The 25,134-nt window shown below is 38.3% G+C and overlaps 1 protein-coding gene across 1 annotated transcript in view; it reads left to right on the forward strand.

Moving 5' to 3' along the window:
* Positions 1 to 25,134, forward strand: part of adgra1b (adhesion G protein-coupled receptor A1b) — a 182,799-nt gene that overhangs the window by 39,566 nt on the left and 118,099 nt on the right. Inside the window, exons 6-10 of the mRNA XM_088013200.1 lie at positions 1,496 to 1,659; positions 5,036 to 5,249; positions 18,608 to 18,772; positions 23,966 to 24,185; positions 24,845 to 24,994. Of these exons, the coding sequence (XP_087869326.1) occupies positions 1,496 to 1,659; positions 5,036 to 5,249; positions 18,608 to 18,772; positions 23,966 to 24,185; positions 24,845 to 24,994 (913 nt within the window). The remainder of the gene's footprint in view (positions 1 to 1,495; positions 1,660 to 5,035; positions 5,250 to 18,607; positions 18,773 to 23,965; positions 24,186 to 24,844; positions 24,995 to 25,134) is intronic.

Consider the following 25,134-nt stretch of genomic DNA (forward strand, 5'->3'; position numbering starts at 1 on the left):
TGGAGTTTTGCCTTGATTCTCTCATACATGTTTGAGAAATCCTTTGATCTGGCTGAAGTGTACATCTGCTAAGCTCATCATAGAAGCTACTTCTCAGTGCAACGCTGGCAAAAAAGTTGGTAAAAATGTCATTAAAGGGTTAATAGAGGAGCGATGTTGTGAAAGCAAAGTGTTGGAAAGAACAGGACTTTCTTAAAGAGACAGAAGTGTAATGTAAAGGCCTTAAATTATGAAGTGATATTTTCTTTCCGTCATATTTGATATACATAGTATTTTTATAACAACTGAAGGTACCATAGTTACTCAGTTGTGCTATAAAATGATGCTATGTGGCAAGAATACATAATATGGCCTTTTAAGTGACCGTGGACGTTGTCAGCACCAGGTGGGCTGGTCTGAGTATTCAGAAATTGCTTGTTAATGGGCAACTTCTCAGGTTTGCAAGCAAGAGAAAATATCCAGATATCAGCAGTTGTATGGTTGAAACCGACTAGCTAACGTCAGAGATGAGAGGAGAATGGGCTTACTGTTTCCTGATGACAGGCAGCGGTAACTCAAATGACCACTTACTGGAGAAAAAGGGTCCACTCTTCATTTAAAATTATGGTTCCTAATGGGAACAGTGTGGATTTTTTCAAGTGGAAGACTTAAAATGCCTTGGTTTCTTGGGCAGGAGTGATGAGAGGAGGATTTAGTGGTTACAGTATTTGGGGCCTCATCCCACTTGGATGTTGCTCAGGTCTGTTGCAGAGAAGAAAAGGTAAAGCCAGTAAGCAAATCCCTCGATTTATCAGTCCGTGTACGTTCCAGCTCTCACTATGATCAATACTGAAAGAATGAGATCCTGGATTCAAGTGGCTGAAATGAATTTGCTCCATAAAGGAGGCAGACTGAGCCTTAGAGATGGGGTTAGGAGCTCTATCATCCAGGGTCAGCTCAGAGTGAAACAGCTGAAGCCAGTTGAGGTAATTTCATGGCGTCTCTTGCATCCCTGCCTTCCTTTAGAGGCACACAGAATGTTTTACAGAATTTTGTAATGGCAATATGGACCAAGTCTATTTGAAATGTTTCTGATTCTGTGTTGAAATTGTGCCATGAAGATTTAAGGCAGTTCTCATGTCAAACTGAGGTCAAATCTGGTGAAGAATTTGACTCACTGATTTAATATGAATAGTGAGTCAAATTGTGGTAGTTTGTCTTTAAAATAAATCAGTGGATTTAAATCGATAGAGAACACCTGTCCACATAATAATTTTCCCCCAAAAAACCTCTTAAACTCAATTTCTAACGTTGATGCAAATATTTAACTCTGCTTCTTTGCATGGGATGGAAGAATTACCTCCTAAACTCTAATTGTCACTTTTGTTCATTGTGCAAAGTTTGTTTCTGTTTGGATTGCAGGCATTTTGCATGTTGAGCTAACTGCTGCAAGTGTGTCCTTGACATTCAAGCCCTACTGAATTATATCCTGACTGTATACTGGTACTGCCACCAGGAACTTTGGCACCGAGACCTTGTTCTGTGACTGCCAGCTGAAGTGGTTGCTCGTTTGGGCTCAGCAGAACTCGGTGAGGGTTGGTAATGACACGGTCTGTGTTTTCCCAACCCACCTCCATGGCCTGGAGCTGCGCAGCCTGCGAGAACAGCAGCTCAAATGTGGTAAGACCTTCTTTTCTATAACTGTGTAGGGCTAACACAACTCAGACAAGACGAGCTCCGAGTTCCCTAAATGTTGCATCATTTGTGAACAATCGTTGAGTGAATGTATACATGCTTTTATTTATTTTATAATTATTCTAAGTTGGAAACATGCAACTTGTTTTTATATCCACTTTCTTTACTCTGATACTCCTAAATTATCTAAGTCAGCAATGTTTTAAAGTCCACCTCAGACCAGCTATAAAGATGTGGAGAATTTTAAAGCTGCTCTTTCTAAAATAATATATCCTAAATTGTGAGTATCTCACACAACCGCAAATCCACCTAAACATGGCCAAGGACGGTATTAAAGAATCAACCAAGGTTCCTCTGGAGGAGCTGGAAGTAGATGTTGACAGAACAACTATTACTCCACAAATCTGGCCTTTATGGAAGAGCGGCAAGAAGAAAACAGCTGTTGAAAGAAAACCATGTGACTTTACATTTATTTAAGGTTTCACAGGTGGTGCAGACGACGCAGCAAACCTGTGGAATAGGATGCTTTGGTCACATGAAAGGCATAATGACCTCACTGTAGGTTTTTACAAAGATGAGTGAGCAAAAATGCTTCCCTGGTGGGGATAACTTAAAAAAAACCAATGCATCTGTAATTTTATTGAAATGTAGTTTTAGAGAGTATTTATTCAGTGGAACAAATGCATGCTACAGTTTCCTGGACTTCATCTGTAAATATGAAAGCCGTGTATTGTTTCCCTTCCACTTCACAGACATGCATTACTTTCTGTTGGTCTCAGGTGTTACATTTCCTTCACAACAAAGAGTGAAGGAAAATGCAAGCTGAAGAGATGCATTTACTAGACATTGTGTGTATTAAAGACAACAACATTGAAACATCTAACGTATGTTTTCTGCTCATTTAGGGCAACAGATTTTTGAGGATATTAAAATGACTTCATCAAGCAAAAGGGAAATCCAACAGTCTTTATCTCCTTTTATCTAAAACTGAAACTGTGGTTGTCTTCCCAGCCTTTCTCTGTCCTTCCCTCAATTTTCCCTCTTTTTTCCCTCCCTCTATCTCCTCACTTTGTGCCGCAGTCCACAGGGGAATTGTATTTCATATGTGATAGAATCGTGCTCCCCTTCTCCTTATATCTGGATTGTGCCGGGGACATTGCTCGGGAATGAGAAAATGTCTGTGTGTTTGTCCTCGTGTGCGTATATGTGTGAACTACAGGCATCTAACATGAAGACGCACTGTGTGCACAATGCGACACCGCTCCCAGGAAACTAATTAAGAGATATGCGTTTTGGTGTGCATCATGCACACGATCCCCCTCCTGCAGTTCTTGTTTTTGCGTACACAGCCGGTGCTATCCAAAGATGTCTAAACCAGAGACATTGCAGGCTGATTTCCTCCAGTCCTAACTGGATGTGTTCTTCATTTAGTCAAAACAATCCAAAGCAATTACAGGCTAATTCTGCACAGTCCCCAGACAAAGAGCCAAGAGAGGAATCCAGTGGCAGGACAAAGAGCACTCGTTTCAGGCCCTAAAGCATCCATTATGGGATTACAGTGATAACATTATGGGCGCCATGCTCGTGCAATTCTTGGCCTTCATACAGCACTCTACACTAACTTCATCTTACACCACCTTGTTTGTTCACTTGGCAGCAAGCAGTTTGCAGCTGGATGCTGTGAGATGCGGTCAGAGCCAGGCTTTAGCTGCTATTTGTTGGTTGTTCTGTTCAAATGTCTGCACTTCTTTAGAGAGTCATTCACAGTCCAGGTAAGGTTGAAGCCATTATTTATAAAAATGCTTTTGAAAAACGGAATAGAGCATGAATATACCTCAACAACTCAAGGTACTTTACAAATATTGACATTTATTGACTCATTTTTTTATCTGCAGTTTTTATTAAAAGGATGCATGTCACACCCTGTGTTACTTGGACTCTTTGCTTCTGTTTTTCCTTCTATTGATTTCTTATTTTCCTTCATACATGTTTGTTTCCTCTCTTGGTTGAGTTATTTTCATCTGATCAGTCCTGTCAGGTTTTACTCTTGATCTGCTCTTAGTTTTATTCTTTGTGATGGTTAGAGGTAGATTAATTTTCCCGGTTGGTATTAGTGCCACAGACTCCCAATTAGATTTAGACTTAGACTTTTTTTTTAGCTATTCTAACATATCCATTGATTTTAAGCTGCTCCATTGTAGCTTTGACTGGATTTTCTTTTTGTCCCTCTGGCAGGTGGACCAATCTCAGGTCTTTTTCTGCTTTCTTTGACTTGTTTAAAGGCACAGCTCACATATTTGTTTATAACCCAAACCCACTTTAAACCTGACCTTCAGTTTCAGCTTCTGAGCTGATAAGAGGCTGTTTGCTCCTCATTGTTCCCAACAAACCTCTGAAACCTTCATAACTATATTCAGATCAGTATTTATTGGACTATATTAGTTATGTGACCTTTGAAAGCACTTTGCTCAAGATTTGGATTATCACAGTAATGGAGCTATTTACATTCCGCACTTTTCAGATTCATTTGTGGGGAGAGAAAAAAAAATCATGCATTACTTTTTGTTAAAATCCCAACAAACTGTTAGAGTTTCTAAAATAATAAAAAAAGTTAAATGACATCATTTGCAAAGTTTTGTATATTTATTTTGCTCTGCAGCATCCTGAGTGTGATGGATAACAGATGTTTGCCATTCTGACGCCGTCGCCGTGGTGATGCACTGCAGATGAGTGGGAACAGAGAAGCGTGCTGGGCTTCCTGACTTCAGGTGCTTCCTGTGTTCAGAGGCATCTGCTTCATGCGTTTGGCCGCTGCCTTCTTGTTTTAAAACACCGCTGGTGTAAGACAGCAACACCCCAAACATGAAGTACAGATAATATGGTGTCTTACAAGTTCAATAGATGATTCTGCTTTCATTGGCAGTTTTTTTTTTAATTATTCCTATGATGACAGTGTAGTGTAACTGCACGTCTCAGAGTGTATTCTTGAGGGTGTTATGGTCTCAACCGTCTCATTGGTGAACTATCCTGTTGCTGGTGTTGCTTGAGGCCTCTTTTGTTGCATTAGTTTCAGCAAAAGAGAGTCAGGAAAATATCCTGAGGCTGAACCTCTTTACTGGCTGCTATTTGTCTTGTTCAGCAACAGAAATGACTTCCATGACGAGGAGTTTGACTGAAAGTCCGCCAGTTCTGTCTGTCAGTTGTGGTGTTTGTGGAGGGATGCAGCAGTTTGTTTAATATAAGATACTTTTAAAATTTGTGAGTTATCTTTCTGAATCTTTTCTTTTCCTTTCCACCTCAGTAAGATTGCAGGGGAAGGGTTTCACGTTCCCCTCATGTTACTTTCCTTCTCGCCGTACAGATGGTCCTTTGGAGATGCCGCTTTTCCAGCTCATCCCTTCCCAGAGGCAACTTGTTTTCTGTGGTGACCAGCTTCCCCTGCAGTGCACCGCGTCTTACCTCGACCAGTCGGTGGAGCTGTGGTGGCGTCACAACGGCCACGGAGTGATCACACAGGAGGACATGGGCATCTATGTGGAGAAGACTCTACTTCATGACTGCTGCTTGCTCACCAGGTACCTGAGGAAACGTGAGCTGAGTTCTGATTTCCTGGTGATTGGCTTGTTGCACTTACTTATAATCTCCAAAGTCTGTCAGTAAGTAGGTAAAATAGAAATTTCCTGCTTCACTTTCAGAATTAAGTGCATATAGCCTTATATAAGTATTTTCTTTACAATTTGTCAGGTTCGCAAATACAAATCTGAATGTACTCTTGGGGGACTTTAGGTGATATACTAATACCAAGATGATAGATGGGTTTCTTTTTTTTCTTTGTTTTTCAGATAAAAGTCAGAAAAGTGGAATATCTCCACAAGATGCTAAAATGCTTCCCTACTCATCATTGAAAACATTTCAGTCACTTAAATTGGATAGAGAGCATCTTTCAACAGCAGTGTTTACGCTTGCATAGATCCTCAGTCAATGCTGGATGGTGCCTGAGCTATTACAACACTCAGTGGTTTGCATCTAGGCCAAAGCTGTAAGTTTTGGTCTCATCTGACCAGAGCGCCATTTTCTACTGACCTCCATCAAGTCCAAATGTTTGGATTTCATGATTTAAACTTTGGTTTGGCTCATCCACAAAACGGGAGAGAACCAAACTGCAACAAACATATTTGCTTATATGTAGTTTAGCATAGTAGTTTAAGGAAAACGCAGCTAACATTCTCTGCAGACCTCACACATCCTGGACACAAACATTTACCCTGTGGTCTAACCTGCAGGCTGTCTCTATGATTAACAGAGCAAACGTCTTACAGCCTGAATTGTCAGCTAATTTGCTGTGAAACAAAATAAACATTTTATGCACAGTCACATGACAGTCAAACCAATTTTTGTTTCCTTATCTCTAGAAAGTTGGCTACAAATAGTTGCACATATTGTTTATCCTCAATTATTTCCTGTATTGCCAATCGATTTATGATTTATGTTGTGAGCGCTTTAAAACCAACGTCATTTTCCTTGTTATTCTGATTTAAAAATGGCCGCTACATACCATGGTCTGCAGCACCGGTGGTCAGTGTGTGTCGTTTCATAGAAAATATTAGGAATTCATTGTTGTGCATCTGATGCCGTAGGTGTGTTTTTATTCTTAAGAAAAACTTTGAAAACTCCATATTCTTTTCTGTACACATCACAAATAAGCAGCAAGTCATGTCAGCTTGTTACTTAAATTCCTAATTAATACCTTTAGGTTATATTGTCACATTGCCATGTAACGTTTTTACGATGCAGCACTCGGACACGGAGACCCGTTTCTTTTCTGTGCCTCAGTCACTCGGAGGATCTTGGGTTTTTCTTTTATTGCCGCCCTTGAAAGGACACGACAGAATTGGCTTGGCATGGCACCAAAACCTCACAGCAATCCACAGCTCGTCTCTTGAGATTGGCCGTCCAGTCTGCCCCCCCAGCGCTGGCGGGGCACTGGCTGATCACACGCTAAGAGGAACAGATGCTGAATCATAATTGAGGTGATAAAGTGGACCGACATCACAGACGTTTGTACTTTTTTTCTTTGTTATTGAGAGACTGCCACAAGCCTCTATCCTCTCTCTCTTTGTCTTGTACGTATGAGTTATGGTGAACACATTTCGGTAATGGTGTCGCCGTAGTTTTGGGACGCTGGAGCTCATTGCTGTGGATTATGTTTACTGGTGCCTCTTCTGACTTAGAGTCTCTGACATAAATATTGATGGGGAGCTAACAGAATTATGTTTCAGTGTGTCAAGAAGGCCTTAACGTTGTTTTATTTTCATTTGGTAACGAGAACAGTGGGTACATTCCTGGAAGGGTCCTTCACTTCCCTGGCTTAAAACACCACACACATAAATATGCGTCCAAACCACCCAAAATGTGCCAACTATATGTAAAAATGTTCTCTATGATTCCTGCATGTTACTTAGTAATTCAAATAAATTTATTTTAGGTTATTTTTGGGGGGGGGGGACAACAACACAGTGCTGTGACAGGTTTTCGCCCATGTGTCAAATTTAATCCAGAACTGTTTTTTAATCATATTTATAAAAGCTTATTTAATTCCTAAATGCTATTTTTGGCTAAATTTCAATCTCATTTTTCACATTATAATATTGTAATTGGTAGTTTTACTTGCTTAAGTGACAACACATCACAGTACAAGAAAAATCACAAAATCTTACCAAGTAGTTTATGTCTAGTTTCTACACAGCAAATCCAGGAGGCTTTTTGGAGAGTTGGTACCTTAACTCTTATAAAGTCTTATCAAATCTGCTGGAGTTAATCATTTAACACTTACTAACACTAATTTAGTGTTAGATCTTAATATTAACTCTCAGAGTATTTCTTTAACTTCTTAAGAGTTATTTGTAATTAATATTAAATAGGTACTTTGTTTTGAACTTTTAAAAATTCTTTGGAAAATAAACATTTAATAAAAGGGCAATGATTTTCTCAAATGCATTTATTTCAACATGTGCACCATAATTACAAAACATATTACAATGTGGAATAATGTGCAGGTTTCACATGTCGCTTTCCTTCACATATTGCTTTTTAAAAGGTCTAACATATCAGCTGGGCAACACAAAATGCAGTATGCTTAATACATAATATGCATGAAATTGTGGATAAAGTAAAGCCTGTACCAATGCATGCAGTTCATGTAATATGAGAGTTTAACAGGTAGATAGCCAGATATGTACATTACATAACAGACCAACCTGATATTCAGATCCATCATTTCTTATCCTGTTTCTGTTGATAAGAGACAGATCCACTCTGCACTCCACCAGAGAAATGTCCACTCACCAACAGATTGTCTTCAGGTTGTTGGGCTGTTCGTGACGTTTGGCCGGAGACACAAACATGCTCCTCTACTGCATAGGACCGTCTTCAGTCTGAGTAGGACAGCCAGTGTCGGACTCTGGATCATAACAAACAAAAAACATAACAATGAGGAATGGAACAAAGGAATACATTTTTACTACAACTCTAACAACAAGCCTCCATTACAGAAATGTGGAGTTTCACAGATATTAACACTTGCATAATCATTTTTGGAGCTTGAATCTTCGAAGAATCCATGGAGGGATCAGGAGGGGAGGTTAGGCTGACGACTGGCGATTTATCCTCAACCAGACTGATTCTAATATATACAAAAAGGCAATAAAAGGATTAAAACATGCTGCAAAACGTATATAAGAAGACAGAACAGCGGGAATAATGCTCTCAACGTGAAAAAGCCTTTTACATTTTTTGAAAGGAAAAAAACGATCAGAAAGGTTGATAAATCTGACCAATATGAATGTAAACGTTCAACATCACGAAAAAACATACTCCAGATTATTACGGATCTGTTCAAGTTAGCCAATAATTTGATTAAATCTTCACCGGCTCGATATTTTTCCAACAAATACTCCGCTAACATTCGGCATGCTAAGCTAAATATGCTAACACCGAGCCGTCTGTCATACAGGTTGAGCTCAACTCAAAATAATAGTTATAAACCAGCTCAGAAAAAAAGTAACTTACGAAGCGCCGTAAATAACTCAGACATGTGGAGAGTAAATAGTCCTGAAATGACCTGGCTTCTGTCGCTTCGCTTCGGTGGGAATCTGTGATTCTGGGGCGGAAGCAGTGAATGAACTCCTTCAGTGTTAGAGCCGCTGGTGGAGTTCAGAGTTCAGAGGTCAAGAGTTATTGGTTCCATTTTAACACCTCTAGATTTGATACGGAAACACTTTGTTTTAACGCTGGAGTTTAACTACTAATAATATACACCCCAGACTTACATAAACAGAATGTGACTATACGAGTAAAATTAACTCTGCTTTTGCACAAAGTCTACTAACACCAAAAGATTTGACACTTTTGAATGTTAGTACTTGAAATAAGACAAAATTAACTTTCAAATAACTTTTCAGCCAAAAATATGAGCGTATGTCAATAGTTCCTTTATATTGATGAAAAATGCTTCTTTCATTAGCAGATTATTTCACTTAGAAGAAGATATTTTCCCCATGTTTTTAGTGAAATACTCTGCAGTGGAAATAGTTTTCTCTTATTTCAAATATACAAAGATGTTTGCAGGGACTGGACCAAAAACACTTGTTAAGATTTTGTGTTTTTACAGTGCATATGTGTTTGCAATTAAAGCATAAACTTGCATGTACATATTCTTATGGCCTTCATCTCATATTATTACTATCATATGTTCTCCAACAGAGTTTCACCAGTAGCTTTCCTACAGAGTATATGTCGACAAGGAGAGTGACTCGTCTTGCTCTCCTCTTAGACCTTATAAGCTTATTCACTGCATGAGAGAAGGCTGGTTAGTGGGTTTTTCTCTGTAAAGGTTGCATCATGCTGGGTTGGCCATTTTGCGCTGTAAATGTATCCTAGAGGAATCCTCTGTCTGCATATCTTGCCGAGTTCAGTCAGCTGGAGTCTTGCACAAAAATTCAAAATCTGTTTATATTCATCACTCTTAGAAGATTAGTATGAAACCTGAAATTTTAAACTGTTGTAAAAGGATATTATAAACCCAGTAAGTGACTCCTAACACTGTTTTATTTTCGTCTGAACTTGAATGTATGTGAAAAATTTTTTGCATTTCAAGTTCATCTCAAAGAACTCACAATTTTTATACTCAACCAGGTGCAATTTGGAGGTTTGCAGGTTGCACAGAAAATGCCGATCTCTGTGCGACGAGCATGGACTTTTTTTTGTTCTGCATGGTGAGATCATTTTTGTTGCAGTCAGGGCAGTGACAGGAAGCAATGCGCCAAAAGCATTAAACTCTCACACTCCATCACATATAATAGGGAGCCAGCTGCACTGTTGATGTTTCCAAAAAGACTTCTCCAAAACTCTGCAGATACGGTCCTTCTCTGACTGATAACAGATTGATGTCAAGCAATGCTTGCCACGTCTGTAAGAAGATCTTTCAGTCTTTATCAAATAATAAAATCATGCTAAATCAGAAAGCCTTTGTGTTTGTAATTGCACTCCTCCTCTACATCTAGAGACCAATATGCATTTTCTTCACCACAGGTGGAACCAATTTGGGTCACGTTTCTTTTGGCACCTGAGAATGGCTCCCTCCTTAAAAAACCCCCAGCAAAAATCTGACATTATTTCCATAATTGATGAATGTATAACAAAGCCAGTTCCAACAAAAACAGTGTGCTCCTCACGAGCTTAATTTTACATTTTTACCCTCTACTTCACCTTAAACTGCGAGGAGCAGTGGAAAATCTGTGCTATTTGCTTTTCCATCAGTTGTTTATGTAAAAATCTATGTATTAAAAATGCATTGAAAGTGCTTCTAATGGTATGTTGTTTGAAGTGTAAGATGCTCATGTCAGAATGGTTCACCTTGGCTAACTGTCCTCTGACTCGGTCAGCCTTGCCCTCTCTGGCCCATCAGAGGGGAGAGACTGAATACACAGGATTTAGCACATGGCTTAAAGCCCCTGTCTGGATTTGTCGCACAGAGTTGCAGCAGAGTGAGCAGCGATGCCAAAGCCGTGCAAAGTGACCTCTTTGAAGGTGAACCCAAAATGTTTAGCGTGTATTTTCTCAGCTAAATTGTGTTTCATCCAGTTTTACGCTATGCTTGGTAAGTTGCCAACGTTGGCAGCAGAACATGACGGGTTCCTTCACTTGTTAAAACTTCTCTTGTGATATTTATGAAATGAAATTTGTTTTGTAATTCTTTAGGATTTCTCCTTCTTAATAATTCACCTCCCTACTGTTCTAAGTGCACACTGTGCTCTGTCATAACACGCAGTTATTTGCTGGCGCAGGAGGGACTTTAAGCTTCTCCGTTTACATTTCTCACATGGAGCAGCAGCAAAGAAACGGGCCCTGTGAGGCCTGATGGCTCTCCAACGTGGGCCAAACTCCTGCTGAGTAATGGTGTTGAGCCAAACTCCCAGTGTTAGCTATGCTAGAGGCAGAAGTGGGACCAGCCTGAGATTCATGTTTCATTAATCAAACATTTTAGAGCCCTGTAGCTAGCTGCAGCAGACACTTGGGATGTATCTCTCTTAATCCTCTCCATTTTTAATCAGGCTAATCTTGCACAAAATAAGGAACCTGTTTGAAAATATTACCGAAAGCAAAGGAAAGAATAAAAAGGCTCTTTGAATTATCCGTCATCCTTTAAGCATTTTAAGCATTGCATATAAAACAAAAAATAAAGTTTGTCTTTATTGCTTTTTATAGTTTTTTTTTCTACTGCACTTATCCATCCATTTATCCCACCATCACTCATGAAGAAGACATGACAAAACAAGAACTGCCCACCATTCTCTACCTGAGGGGAGTGACCCACCTGTTTCCAGTTGAGAGTTTGAAGACCTTAAAAGTATTTTAGTTTTCCATAAACCAGCAGCCTTAATAACTGCCTTGGGGATGAAATCGTCTGCTTTCTTCAAATTACACGAGGTTTGTACAAGGAAATCCCCATGACCCATCCAACGACTGTGCATTGGTGAAGATCCGGTCCACTGTCAGGATGAAAGCTTCACAAGTTACAAATTCTGAAAGTAGAAGAAGGCAAAGTCTTGATCTAGCTTTGTGCTTCCCAAGTTTCTTTTTGGTGGGTATTTTGCAATGTTTTTTGTGGAGTTTTTTCAGTCTGTCTTAAATATTTCTCTATGCATGCTTTTGTACAGATGTTGCCAAGGAAACCGGTTTGGATTATCTTCCAACACTGTAATGAGTTTTACCTCTTGTTTCATCACTTCACTGTTTGCCAGTTTAGGTCTTTCAAGAAAAATAGAAGCTTAGTTCTAATGAAATACATTAAACAAAGGCAAAGTAAGACGTTAATTAAAGGAGATAGACGTGATATACGGTGTGGAGTAATTTAGAGATTGGCAAAAATTTCAGTTCTGAAGCCAGTCAGTTTTTATAGCCGTTCTCATCTGTGTGTACAAAATAAACGGCCATTCATTCATGCATGTACGTCATATTGCATCTGTTCTGACAGTTGAAGCCAGAAATGTACATTACAATCTAATGGCCTCCTGAGCTCAGAAAAAAAAAACAAACCAAAGTCACCAACTGTCATTAGCAAGCTTTAATTAAAAGATCAGTGCTTCAGAGCATTCAGGGGGTGATGGGGACAGACTGAAAGTTTACAGTCTCATAAGCAACATTATGTAAATCAATTGATGAATGTCTGCGCAGACGCATAAATGTTTCTAATGAGTCCACAGGGAGCTGCTCCACAATGATGCAGTGTTGCTGTGGATGTAGGTCAGGGCTTTGTGTAAGGCTCGTTTGGGGCCCTTCTCATCTGATTTTCCACAAAAGTGCAGTTATTTATTCAGTTTAAAAAAAAAATCTATTTGATGCTTTTGAATTGAAAACTGAACCAGTCACTTTGCTCCTGTTGTTTTGTTTTTATGGATTAGCAGGTCAGGGTTGTGTGATTGATCTATCACAAAACAAAAATCTTCAGTAGTGAAATTTCTGCAGAGAGACAGAAGCAGGAGCAGGCAGTTGTGTCTTGGTATGGTCAGTAATTCTCTGTGCATTCCCCAGCATGTAATGAGTTGGCACATGTTCAGCAATGATGTAACTGTTCCCCCTGCAGACAGCTCATAGTTAGAGAGAGTGGAGCCACGTAGCCTTCCATACATCCATGGATGAAAAAACAACTCATCTGGTCTGGAGTTATTTCTGTAATCGTGCTGCAGCCACGCCTCCACTTCTGCATTCTTAAGCTTCTCATGCGTCTTCTCCCTGATCTTGCTGTAGCTTAGGATTACAGTGTTTATCGCTCCTGCACTCTTTTTCTGCTTTGCCTAATACCACCACTGGCGGGTTAATTAGCCGTCATCTGTTCAACAGTTTGAACCTGGAAGTGTTTTAGGATCTTGACCTTCTCATTCTCAAAGTCACCCACTTTGACTAGTGGACTTCCAGCTCAGAGTTGACAGATGTTCCTTGGTGTTTCATCCACATTTTATTTGCTAAATGCTGAACTGTTTTCAGAGGTATTTTTTTGTACAGATTACATCTATGTCCTGCAGAGAGCCAGTATTTTTTGCTGGCATAATTAGCTAAGAGTTCTCAATGTCTAGTACTTCCTCATTCTGTCAGTGGTTTGAACCATGAGAGCTCATCTCTCCATGATTACAGGATTGTTTCTCCTTGTGCTCAGGTTTTTGCTACCTGAGTCGTTTACTTAGAAACTCTTCAGTTAGAATCATCTTCCTCATTCTCCTACTTAATTATCTTTGTTGGATTTTCTTTGCACTGTGTGGAGCTTTTATGTCTAAATATCTGTGACCTCTTTGTCCTCCTCTGCAGAAAACGGATCTATTGACAGATTGGGGTTATCATTTAGGTGACTTTCTGCCATGCTCACTGTTTTTATTTGGTAATGGCCGACTTCCTAGAGGCCTCATGAAGGTCACCACTCTCCATTTTATCAGTATTGCATACATAATTTTCTTAATGGCTGATCTTTTGTTATAACTGGAGTTTCTTAAGGGCAGAAATATATTTGAATCACAAACTACAGCTTCAGTCTTCAGTAAAGTTTGTGATAATGTTTTTGTGGTCTGTGAGACGAAACAGACTCAAGCAAGCGTCAGGAGTTCCTGGGAGAAAACCTGCCTGACTTGATCTATTTATTTAGTCTCATGTTGGATTTGAGAAAGGAAGTTGCTGCGTGCAAATCCTACAAAATCAATAAACTGGAGGTCTTTGTTCTTGAGGAGTGGCCTGAGATTCCTCCTGAATGGCACCAGAAGCTTGTGCTTGACGTGGAACTGTATTTGCAGGGCCATCTTAACCATGTCTCCTTTCCTTGCTCTAGCCCCGCAAATAGTCATTAAAATGGTATATTATGCTTAATTTGGAGAAACCACCTGTCATAGCAGTTGTGTTGAGTTATGAGTAGCTGGATTGAGATTTTTTAGTCAATAACCTTCATGGTTTAAATAAAAAAATAAAAACAGTTTACCATTTTGTGTAGACTGTTTTTCTTCTGCTGGACTTGTGTGTGTGCTGCTGACCTGATGATGTTTACTTTAAGGTCAGAACAGTTAATGTGAGATGTCACAATAAGACAGTAACTTACTGATTTAATCTGTTACAGTTCAATCCCCAAACAATCAGCTCTAGTGAGGAAATTCTTCCTACTTTACGATATATTACTGATATAATCAGAAAAGTGTTTGTGTTGCCTTGTAACAAACAGATATTGCAGAAACACAGTGATGGTGAAATTCTACCGAGTCATTATCAACATTTGTCTAGAGGCAGATCTTCAGCTGTGCACCTACATCTTTACAAACTAATTCATATCTGATATTATGAAGCAGTAGTGAATAAAACAACAGCTTTAAAAAATGCATGAAATACAAATAGTATGACTAAACGCACAATTTCACTGAGAAAAGGCAGATCATTATTTTAGTCTTATCTTTGGTTCACTCTTATATAATTCTTGGTGCTATAAATACCTGTAGTCATGCATCATGGTCATAAGCTCTGCTCCAATCCTCTAGTATAGGAAACTTTAAGAGATGGATATCGATTTAACCTGATTTATTATCTGGTATTGTTTCTCTGTTTGCCACCTAAACTTTCTGCAAGATGTTCTCAAGCTGTGTAAGACATGCCTGTTGACGGGCCGCATTCTTTCTTTTCTGTTGCCTTTGTCATTACGTCCATTTGGTTATCATGCATATGATATTGAATCATCATTGGATCGCCTAAGGTGGGAGTAGTTAGAAGACTATTTGAGCAGATGCCTGGATTTTGCAGTTGTTGAGATTTATAGCAAAAAAACCTGTGAAAACATTGCATTGTAAATCTGTCACTATGAAGCAGCCAGCCCCAGGTGTTTTCAGCTAGTTCTCTTATCATTTTTAAAATATTTTATTTTGGGTATTCTGTTAAACACTGAAGTGTTTGAGCAATACCAGAAACTCCTAGGCAATACCAAGAGCTTTACTCTTTGACTTTAACCTCACACGTCTGAAAGGGTACGCTTTGTTCAGACAGAATACATTTCTGATTGCAATAACTAATGTCACCATGTTTCTACAGATTAAGAAATGCTTGATTCTCTCAACTATTCATATTCAAGATTGACATTTGGTGTTCTGGAAGAATAAGGAGGTTGTGTTTAAAGTTACTCCTTCTCAAACATAAAGCATTTCGGTAACACTTTATTTGAAGGGGGTGAATAAGAATGTCGTGACACTGTCATAAACATGATATAACACCTGTCATAAACATGATATAACACCTGTCATAAACATGACATAACACCTGTCATAAACATGACATAACACCTGTCATAAACATGACATAACACCTGTCATGAACATGAATAAGCCTTCATGAATATTTATGACTGTTGTCATAAAGCGTAATTCGGTAAATTATGACACTTTTAATATAAAGTTGACATTATTCAAAATCTCTTTGTTATGACAACTTGACATTAACCATGAAATCACAACTGTTTAAACTTTACCTTTAATAACATAAAGTTACCTAATTTTTAAAGTACAATCAGTAATACTTTTATAACAAATTTATATCAGTAATGATTTCTTGGTTAATGTCAAGTTGTCATAACAAAGAGATTTTGAATAATGTCAACTTTGTATTAAAAGTGTCATAATTTACCGAATGACGCTTTATGACAACAGTCATAAATATTCATGAAGGCTTATTCATGTTCATGACAGGTGTTATGACATGTTTATGACAGTGTCATGACAGTCTTATTCAACCCCCTTCAAATAAAGTGTTACCAGCATTTCCATATATGGATGATGATTTTAGCTCACTCCTTATGTTTTTGCTGAAAATATTATTGTTTGGTTGACAAGAATCACTTTTTAAAAGTAGTTCATCCACTAATTGTGTTTCCATGTCTTTGCAAAATATAAAAATAAAGTTTTAGTGAAGACCTGTGATACAAAGAGCATCACTATGGATTGTGAGACTGAGCTCTGTGCATGTGAACTGGTGAAGGGAGTGGATTTTGGACCTTTACATAACTTTTAGGGGCTGCATGGCCAAACAACTGGAAACTAAAACTTGTAAAAAATGATGACATTTGCCCATGGAGAGGCAGTAACAAGTATAGTATGAAATATTGTGTGGAAGATATTTTAGTAATGATAGAAACATATTTATACATATTAACATTTTACATAAGGTAACATAATTAGATCATATTATTTCCAGGTTTAGTCCTTGTTTGGATGCAGAAGTCTTGCTGGGAAAAGTTTCAGTAAAAGCTTCAGAAAGCTGTCATTCAAAGCCGTTAACTATTGGTATAAAACTAGCTAAAAATATGATGATCAGCCTTAATTTTAAATGAGATGACATAGAAACACGAGCACTGGCAGCACAGACCCTGGTACCATCTCATTCAGATTTTCAAGTTTGATCTTGACCATTAAAAAAAAGTCAAAAAAGAGGCTTCTGGACTAATTTAACTTATTTTCTGAATCCTCTTGCAGTTTCCCATCAGAGTAGAGTCTTCTGCGTCGCTGGTTTAGGGAATCGTAACGTTGTCTGATTTGTGTTTTCCTTCACCTCCTAAACAAGCAGCAGTGGAGATGGGCTCCCATGAGAGACTGGTGAAATTTTATATGGGAATGTTACTGAATAAACAGGTTACCTTGCCTTGTAGATTCACATCATAAACACATGGCTGTGACAAAACATGATATGCTCACTGTTCTCTCTGCTGCTTGTTTTTCTCTCACTTCCCTTTCTGAGATTTCCACCTTGATGTGGAATTCACAGCTGAATAGATTAGAATAAGAAATGCCCAAGCTGGGACCTGTTGTGTTGATGTGGGCTTGGTGCTCCAGTTTCTATCCTCCCACCACACGCACACACACACACACACACACTTCCCATAATTAAATTGGGAATAAGTTCTTTTCTTTGGGTTCTTGGTTGTTTAGTTGTACAGTGGCTTTCAAAGATCTATACACCGCAGTTGAATTTTGAAATCATGATAAATATATTTCACATATTTCTCTACTTTCATTGTAAAATATTCAGTTAATTAAAATATAATGCTGAACTAAAGAGCTCCTCTTTATTACTGTTGCATCCGAAGTGCACAAAAGAGCTTTATAAGAGATGCTTCCTCCCAGCAGCTGTTAGACTCTATGATCATCTCCGCTCCCAAAAAACTCAATAAGTGCTTAAATGCCTGATTGTAAATTTTACTCATTTTAAACAATATTTCTACTGGCATTTGCACATCTTTGTTGTTTGCACAGTTTTTAATCTTTTATGTAAATAGTATGTCGTTTTAATGCAGAAATACACATGCACATATTTTTTTCAGACACAAAGATTGATGATGGGTCTGAATTTAAGAAGACTAAATGCTGAATTGGACTGTTAAACAACGATAATGTTGAAGTTTATTGATTATTTCTTTTAAATAATTTTGTCCCAGACTACTTTCCATTGAATATATGCATATATGTCATGGTAAAGGTAGAGAAAGTTTGGAAATTAGTTTTTTTTTTTACAACAGTCGTGGGTGGGAGGCTTGTACAATAATTGTTTGTAATGCTGCAAGTTCTAAGTAAATGTTCTATTTATGTATGTACATAAAGGTATAAAGTGAATGATAGAAAAAAGATCAAATCTGATGAAATAGATATTTACATTTTTATTAAATAACACATATATGACCACCTCTTTATTGACAAAAGATGATTTTAGTGGGGAAAAAACACTTTTTGCAAAAAATGACTTTGACAATTATTCTGTGTTGGACCTGGAGCTTAAACAGCTCCCACTTTATAAAGAAGCAGCATTTCCATGGTGACTATTCGCGTTGCTTAGTGATCTCTGCCGACTTCTCCCCCTTTTTGTTCAGAGTGAGTAAAAATCCTCGAGATTAGTCTCCTTGGTGAATGCTTTCTATTGTCACTGTTTCACCATCTTTTGTTTAATCAGACATTTTCCGCTGGGATATGCATCTCTGTTTCAGAGTAGGGAAGATAAGCGTGAGTAATGATCATCTTAAGTCCCAGCCAACATTTTAAGCTGCCACATACTCAGACAGACACACTCTCACAAGGGTCTCTTAAATGAATTAGACTTTGTGAGACACATATTGTCTCTGGTGTTTGACTGCATTCATCGCCCTAATCCCAAAATGATCCAAACACCACAGAATTAAGTCCAGAAACAAAACCCTTCCAAAACGTTATTACATTTAATTATAAATTGAAATCCATATCCTAAATCAACACTGAATATTTTAATCCACACACTGGATGAAAGATGTCTAAGGCTTACAGATAAATCTCCAGTACTCAAGCCACAAAACAGGCTATTTAAATTCACACTCTCATATTTCTCTCCTTTCCACCAGTGAGGTGATCCTTTCCAACATCGATGTGGCTCTCGCCGGAAACTGGGAGTGTCTGGTGACCAGTTCCAGAGGAAACGCATCTCAGCACATGGAAATAGTGGTGGTGGAGACTTCTGCCCCGTACTGCCCTACAGATAGAGTCTCCAACAACAAGGGGGATTTCAGGTGAGTCTGCATGAGCTTATCTTAAAATGCAACGTCAAATTGTTTATTGATGGTTTTACTCAGCTTCTTATAGATGAACATGTCTGTTTTCAGTTTGAATACTTGCACTGAAAAGAAGTGCAGCTACATGTTAAATGTGGTCTTTTTCTGGTGTCTTGTTCATAATGATTCAAAAGTTCATACAGTTTTGAGTTTTTGTTTTGCATATCAGGTCTAGTGGATTGACTCTGTGTCATTACCTAAGTAGTCCAGAAAGGACAAATTAAAAACAGCTTCTTAATCTGTCCTTCCACCTTTTTCAGGTTATCGAAAACATCCAAATGAAAGGATCCGAAGTCAAATAATTCAAATGTATTTATATAGCACATTTACACTCAAAGAAACTCCATGCTTTCACAAATTGCAGTACACAGGGTAAAAAGAAACACAGAGCAACAGATTTATATGTAGAAACAGCTTGTAAATATGCATAAAATTAGCTTTTTAATTTTAAAACAGATTAAATAGAACGAGTGTAAAAATCTGTAAAAAAAAAACAAACAAAATGCAGTAAGTAGAGGTAGAGCATTAGGAGCAGCAGCTCAAAAAGCTCCCTCACTCCTTGTTTTTAATTTCAAAGCTGCGGTTTTTACCGACTTGATGACTCCAGTCCTCAGACTTTAGCACTTCTCTAGTCACAGCAACTGCTCAAAACTTTAACTGTATTCTGAAAATCTGCAGGAATCCAGTGTAGAGGGGCAAGTTACAGCATTACACATCAATTTCAGCCAGTCAGTGGATTTAACCATTTATGTGTTAAAAATCTAGATACTCAGTATCATTATTAAGAATGTAAGACTTTACCTCTCCTAAAATCCTCAGATAAAACCAACAAGGAGGAATTAACTACTGAAATGTTGTTTTTTTCAGCTTAAAATACTGTAAGTATCAAGAAACAAACCTAGATTTCTGACAGCAGGGAGGTCATGTGAGGTCAGCACACCTAAAGGTGGTAAACACATAGTAATCATTCCAGTGTTTTAATGAAAACTTTAAAAGTTTTGATTCAGGATTTATTGTCATTAAAACAGTTGTAATGTTCTGTTTCACTTTCAGTGGGAGGTTAATTTGATCACCATATTCAAAGTTGTTAAAAAGCCTAAATATAATATTCAAAGATTAACCCAAAGGCAGCAGATTCATAGAAAAAAGAAACGGGCCCAGACTGGATCCCTGTGGACAATATACTGACCTATATGGACAGAAAAACTATTTAATACTTGATATAACTGGAACCATTTACCACACTATTCAATCCCTGCAAACAGCTCAACATGTGAGCCAAAACTACCAAATGGTTTTTAAAAGGTGCAAAAGCACCAAGACAGCAGCGTTTCTCTGTAGTCTGCAGCTAAAAGTAAATTAACAAAATCTTAAGATTGCTTTAGAACTATGAAGGAGAACATTAAATAAACCCTGATGATATTTTGGTCTTGGAAGTTTAGTTTAACAACAATGTAAATCTAAATGACTAAATTGGTCTATTATCATTTTTGAAGCATTGCCAAAATAAAGAATTTCACGTCAACACACGACACAGAAACACTAGTTCATGGTTTTTATTTTCTGGAGATTAGATTAATGACTTTACACTCAAGATGCTGTAGCATCATCCAAAATGCTGCAGCCAGAGTCCTGACCAACACCAGAATCAGGTCACACCAATCAGCAGGTTCTCACTGATGTCGTCTCCTTTAAATCACAACTGAAAACCAGAGTTGTTTACATCTCATTGTGATCTAAAGATCTCCATGGTAAACCTTTTGCACCATCGCTGATCAGTGATTGGAGAGGGAGATTAAAAACAACCAACTATGCTTTTACAGAGCTTAACAATTTCTTGAATTTCTATATTTTTTTAACTACTTGTTGAAAAATAAAAATTTTCATTCAGTTGTCAAGGATTTGATATTGAAATCTGTTTTTAAGCAAGACTAAGATCATTTTTGTAATTTTAATGTCCTGTAAATTGCCTAGTGTATGAATGAATTTGCCTTGCTTTGCCTATTTATTACACATTTATTGTATCGGACTCAAAATAGAGTAGCTGTAAAAGCAATCCTTTCCTAGAAACTTAAGTGTACAACTTGTTCTGTGTAATTAGCGGTAATGGGCAGTAATCACTGGCTTTAAAAGCTCTTACTAGGAGGTCTCCTTCAAAATAAGGCTCTAGTTTAACCTCATTATGAATAATTCCTCCAGAAATTCCTCCAAATGAAATGTGATTTATCACCAGAAATTATTTTTAAATCACACCACTCACTTGCTCTGTTATTACCTTTATAGTTACTGTGGAATTTTGGTTCTTGAGTCTTTTTCCTGGTTCCTGCTTTTTTTTTCTTTCTTTGTTTGTTTTATTTTCAGCCTGAAATCTCGTCTCATTAGTCTAAAATGCAAGCCCCAAAGTCAGATAGTCTACCTTTTCAGATTATGTAAACCAAATGAGACCTCTTGTCTTCATGAACCAACATGTCTCCCTCTACCCATCCTGCTTTTCTGTGCCGTCCACTCCAGCCTTGTAATGATGTACACTCTTTCACACCGTCTGCCTCTCTCTTTCATGCGGCCGTGTTATTGTCATGTACTGTATGTTCCCTTGTAGATGCTCTACTTTACTGCCCACTTTCCGAACAGCCAGCTTCAAGGCTTTGTCTCTGACACAGGATTGGAGTAATGGGCTGGAAAATGAGCCTGTTTTTTTTGTAGGGGTGAAATTAATGCCATTTATTACCAAGTAGCTCCTGCTCCAGCTCCAGCACCAGCAACATGAATGAAAAGAGAAGGGGAGCAAAAGGGGAGAGCGGGCGGGGAAAGGGTAGTGAGATGCCATGTCTCTAACCTCTGAACAGATTACTCGCCTCCTAAGCACCCTGCTTTAATTTTAATTTAGATTAAGTCAAAGTGTGTCGACAGTAAGCACTACGTGACATATTTTGTGTGGTAGACTTTTTAAGTAGCTGCAAGCAGAAAACCAGAAATTGTGCAGCAAGCGATTTTCTTTTAGGTAATTTAAATCATTACAAAGCATCTGTTTCCAAATGCTACACAGTGATAGGAAATGTTACAATCTGCACTTCCAAACTCTTTTAAATCGTTAATGAAGTTTTAATTGTCTTTTTGGGAGATCAATTGATTATGTAAAACACTAGTTTTTTAAAAAACAATTTGTATTTATCGTGACTCTTCATTAGTCCACACAGGCTCATGTACTTCTGTAGATATTTGGTTAAATATTTCTTTAAAAATGTGCATGTTAGCATCAGAAATGATGGGTCTTTTTGAATTTGTTGGATTCCTGGTACTGAAGTGGCTTTTCAGCACCGTCCATAAATAGAGTTGAGGTCAGAGTAACTTGTTAGCTTTCTGTATGGATTCCTAACCACTTTTAGACCCAAGTTTGGGTGCAGTGCATTGTCTGAACCCCCAACTGTCTCAATTCCGATTTTTTTGTCAATTCCGATTTTTCTGCCGGGGCCGTTCACACTGCCAGTAATTGCGACCTGTATGTGTTTTGCAGTCTGTACTTGGTCTCAACGGGCAAACAACCTGAAAGTGTCCCGCATGTGCAGTAGAGGGCGCTATAGCGTCAGCGTTCTCAGAGTTCTGCCAACCGCCATAAAAAGAAGAAGTAGTTCTCGGTGTTTGCGGAAGTAAACATGGAGGCTAACGGTGGAGCTTAGCTTACATATCTGAAGTTGTTGTCCAGCTAGAGAAGCATATTAACAACTTAATCCTCATATTGTCCATTATGGTTGTTGTTTTCTTCCCGCTTGCGCAAATCAGGACGCAGAATAGTGAGATTTGTTGAGAATCAGTGACGTTCAGTTCGGATTAATGCGACCTGGACGTTAGGTCGCATTTGAATCGGATACGTATCGGATATGGGTCACATTCGAAAAAGAATCTGACCTGTGCTGTTCACACTGCCATGACAAGATCGGATACAGGTCGCATTACGTCAAAAAAATCGGAATTAGGTCACTTCAGGCTGCAGTGTGAACGCACCCTAAGGGTCATCCGGCTATTTGACATGAAGTTATACAATTTAGAGGTATTTCTCCTTCTTCTTCATTCCATTCACTTTGTACAATGCCCTGCTACTTGCTGCAGGGAAACAGACTCCTAGCATGATGCTACCAACAACATGTTACCAACAAATTACTTTTGGAATAAAACAGCAAAACATTAAGTTTCTTGTTGACTGTTGTTAAAGCCCTGAACTATAGTGTGGGTAAAATGTTTGGATTAGATTAAAAGAGTAAATCAGTGCCAGAAAGCCAGCAAGTTTTAATGGATCCTGCCAACTGTGTCATAAGTTATGGGCAAGTATCCAACCAGAATGAAGTTGGAAGCTGGTTGGTGGCTAAAAGGAGGAAGTTTCTTCTTATTTTGCTGATACTTATCCAAATGTTAGTTGTGTGTCTACTTTTCAGCATGTTTGCTTAGCTTTCTGATACTGAGTGTTAATGCATTTCTGACTGTAACTACAGATGTTTTGCTGGCTTTGTACTGTGAACAAAACTTTATTTGGCCCAACACTAACAGACAGTGCCCTGAAAATGATCTATTTGCCTGATAAGCCAATCTGACTCCACGTCCAGGTTGGTCAGCAGAGCAGCGCTGGGTGCTGCTCTGTGATGACATTATTGAGAAAGTCTAATTTCTTGCTCCAGAGGAGATTTTATTGAACTTTGCATGGTCATCAAAACAACAGTAATGTGAGAAATCGGTTTTAAGTGGAATTGGGTTGTTACATCAGAGACACATTCACTGACATTTGCCATCCTCTACTTTGGTGCACATTAAAGTGTTGTGCATGCATGCAGAAATGTTAGGTTCACACTCAGATCAATCTCCTCATTATTTGGATCTATTAAAAAAGCAGCATGTGCACGGTTTTTGAAAATAGTGTGAAAGGTTTTCAGAGAGATCTTGCATGCACACGGAGAAAGTTACACAACTGTCTCACTTTGTGACAATGGCAAATGTTTTTAAAGTCATTTATCAGAATCTAATGAAATGCTGCAATAAAATATTTAATGCAAAATGTATGATTTAAAGGAGTGTCTTAGGTAGAATATGAAACTTGATTTCTAAATCTCAGGTTAATATGTTTCAGAATAATTTCATTCAATGATGTATTTTTGGGGCCAGGTGGCCGAAGACTCTGGCCGGGATTCTGGCTTTCCTGCCCTGCGCTCCTGCAACCTTTGGATCTGCCCCCGGCCCGGCTGGCAGCACTCCCCAGCACTCCGGCCAGCGGGAGAAGAAAGCGTGGCGACGATGCGATCGCGCTGGACGGTGGGCTGAAGAGGACTACACTCAGTGCCCGTATGCCAGTGAGCTGACCCGCGTGCTGCACCAGCTCACTCAGGTATGACGGCTCATAACGAAACCAAACTGCTTTTTTTTTTTTTTTGTTCTGCAAAACATTTTGTTCATGTTGATTTTTTTTTTACTTGCTTGCTTTGTTTTAAATAGCAAAGAGGTGCATCTCAATAGATTAGAATATCACCAAACACATTGTATTTTAGTGGTTATAATATATGATATGATATAATCATTATTCAGAGTAATACATTTTAAGTGTATGTTTGTTTTGTTTTATTGTTTGTTTGAAATTGCAATATATCATAAGACCTATTAAAAAGATGTTTAATGTAGAAATGTTATTTTATGGCATTTAATGACAGGTGAAAAACCTGAGTGAAGTTGGCTTCCCCACCTTATTCAAAGTGAAGGTGTAAAAAGTTTGTGCAGCTATAATTTTAATGATAAATGTTTCCACAGGTCATGAAAGGTCAACCAGCCCACCAGGGTAGTAACAACATGGGTATCTGTTTTGGACTTTTATCAAATTCTAAGACAATAAAGCTGATTCTAAATTAACTTTATCATAATATTCTAATTTATTGAGATGTACTTGTAGTCCTGAAATGAAATGCTGCAAAACATTACTGTTAAAATTGTTGAAAACTGTCAGTCTGACTATTTTAACCTAATATTGTCTCTAATTATCACTTTTTATTTCAGATACCAATTAATATCAGCAATTCCCAGCCGCTGGGTCAGCAGTTAGTGGCTTTCACCAGCAGGGCTGCTGACTTTACTGACGTTATGGATGTCATCTTCGTCACTCACCTTGTGGAAAGACTAACAAGACTGCTGGAGAAAAAAAGAGATGTAAGAGTGAAGGTTTACCTCTCTGTAAGAAAGTACAGTTTTTACCCGAAATGAACTCTGGATTCCAGAGGCAACAGGAAGGTTTTATATCAAGCCAAAGGTTAATTATGCAGTAGGAACAGTGCTGAGGCTAGCAAGTT

This window comes from Poecilia mexicana, unplaced genomic scaffold (genome assembly GCF_051168715.1).
Source record: "Poecilia mexicana isolate PSO_F unplaced genomic scaffold, ASM5116871v1 scaffold_15, whole genome shotgun sequence".
NCBI lineage: Eukaryota > Metazoa > Chordata > Actinopteri > Cyprinodontiformes > Poeciliidae > Poecilia > Poecilia mexicana.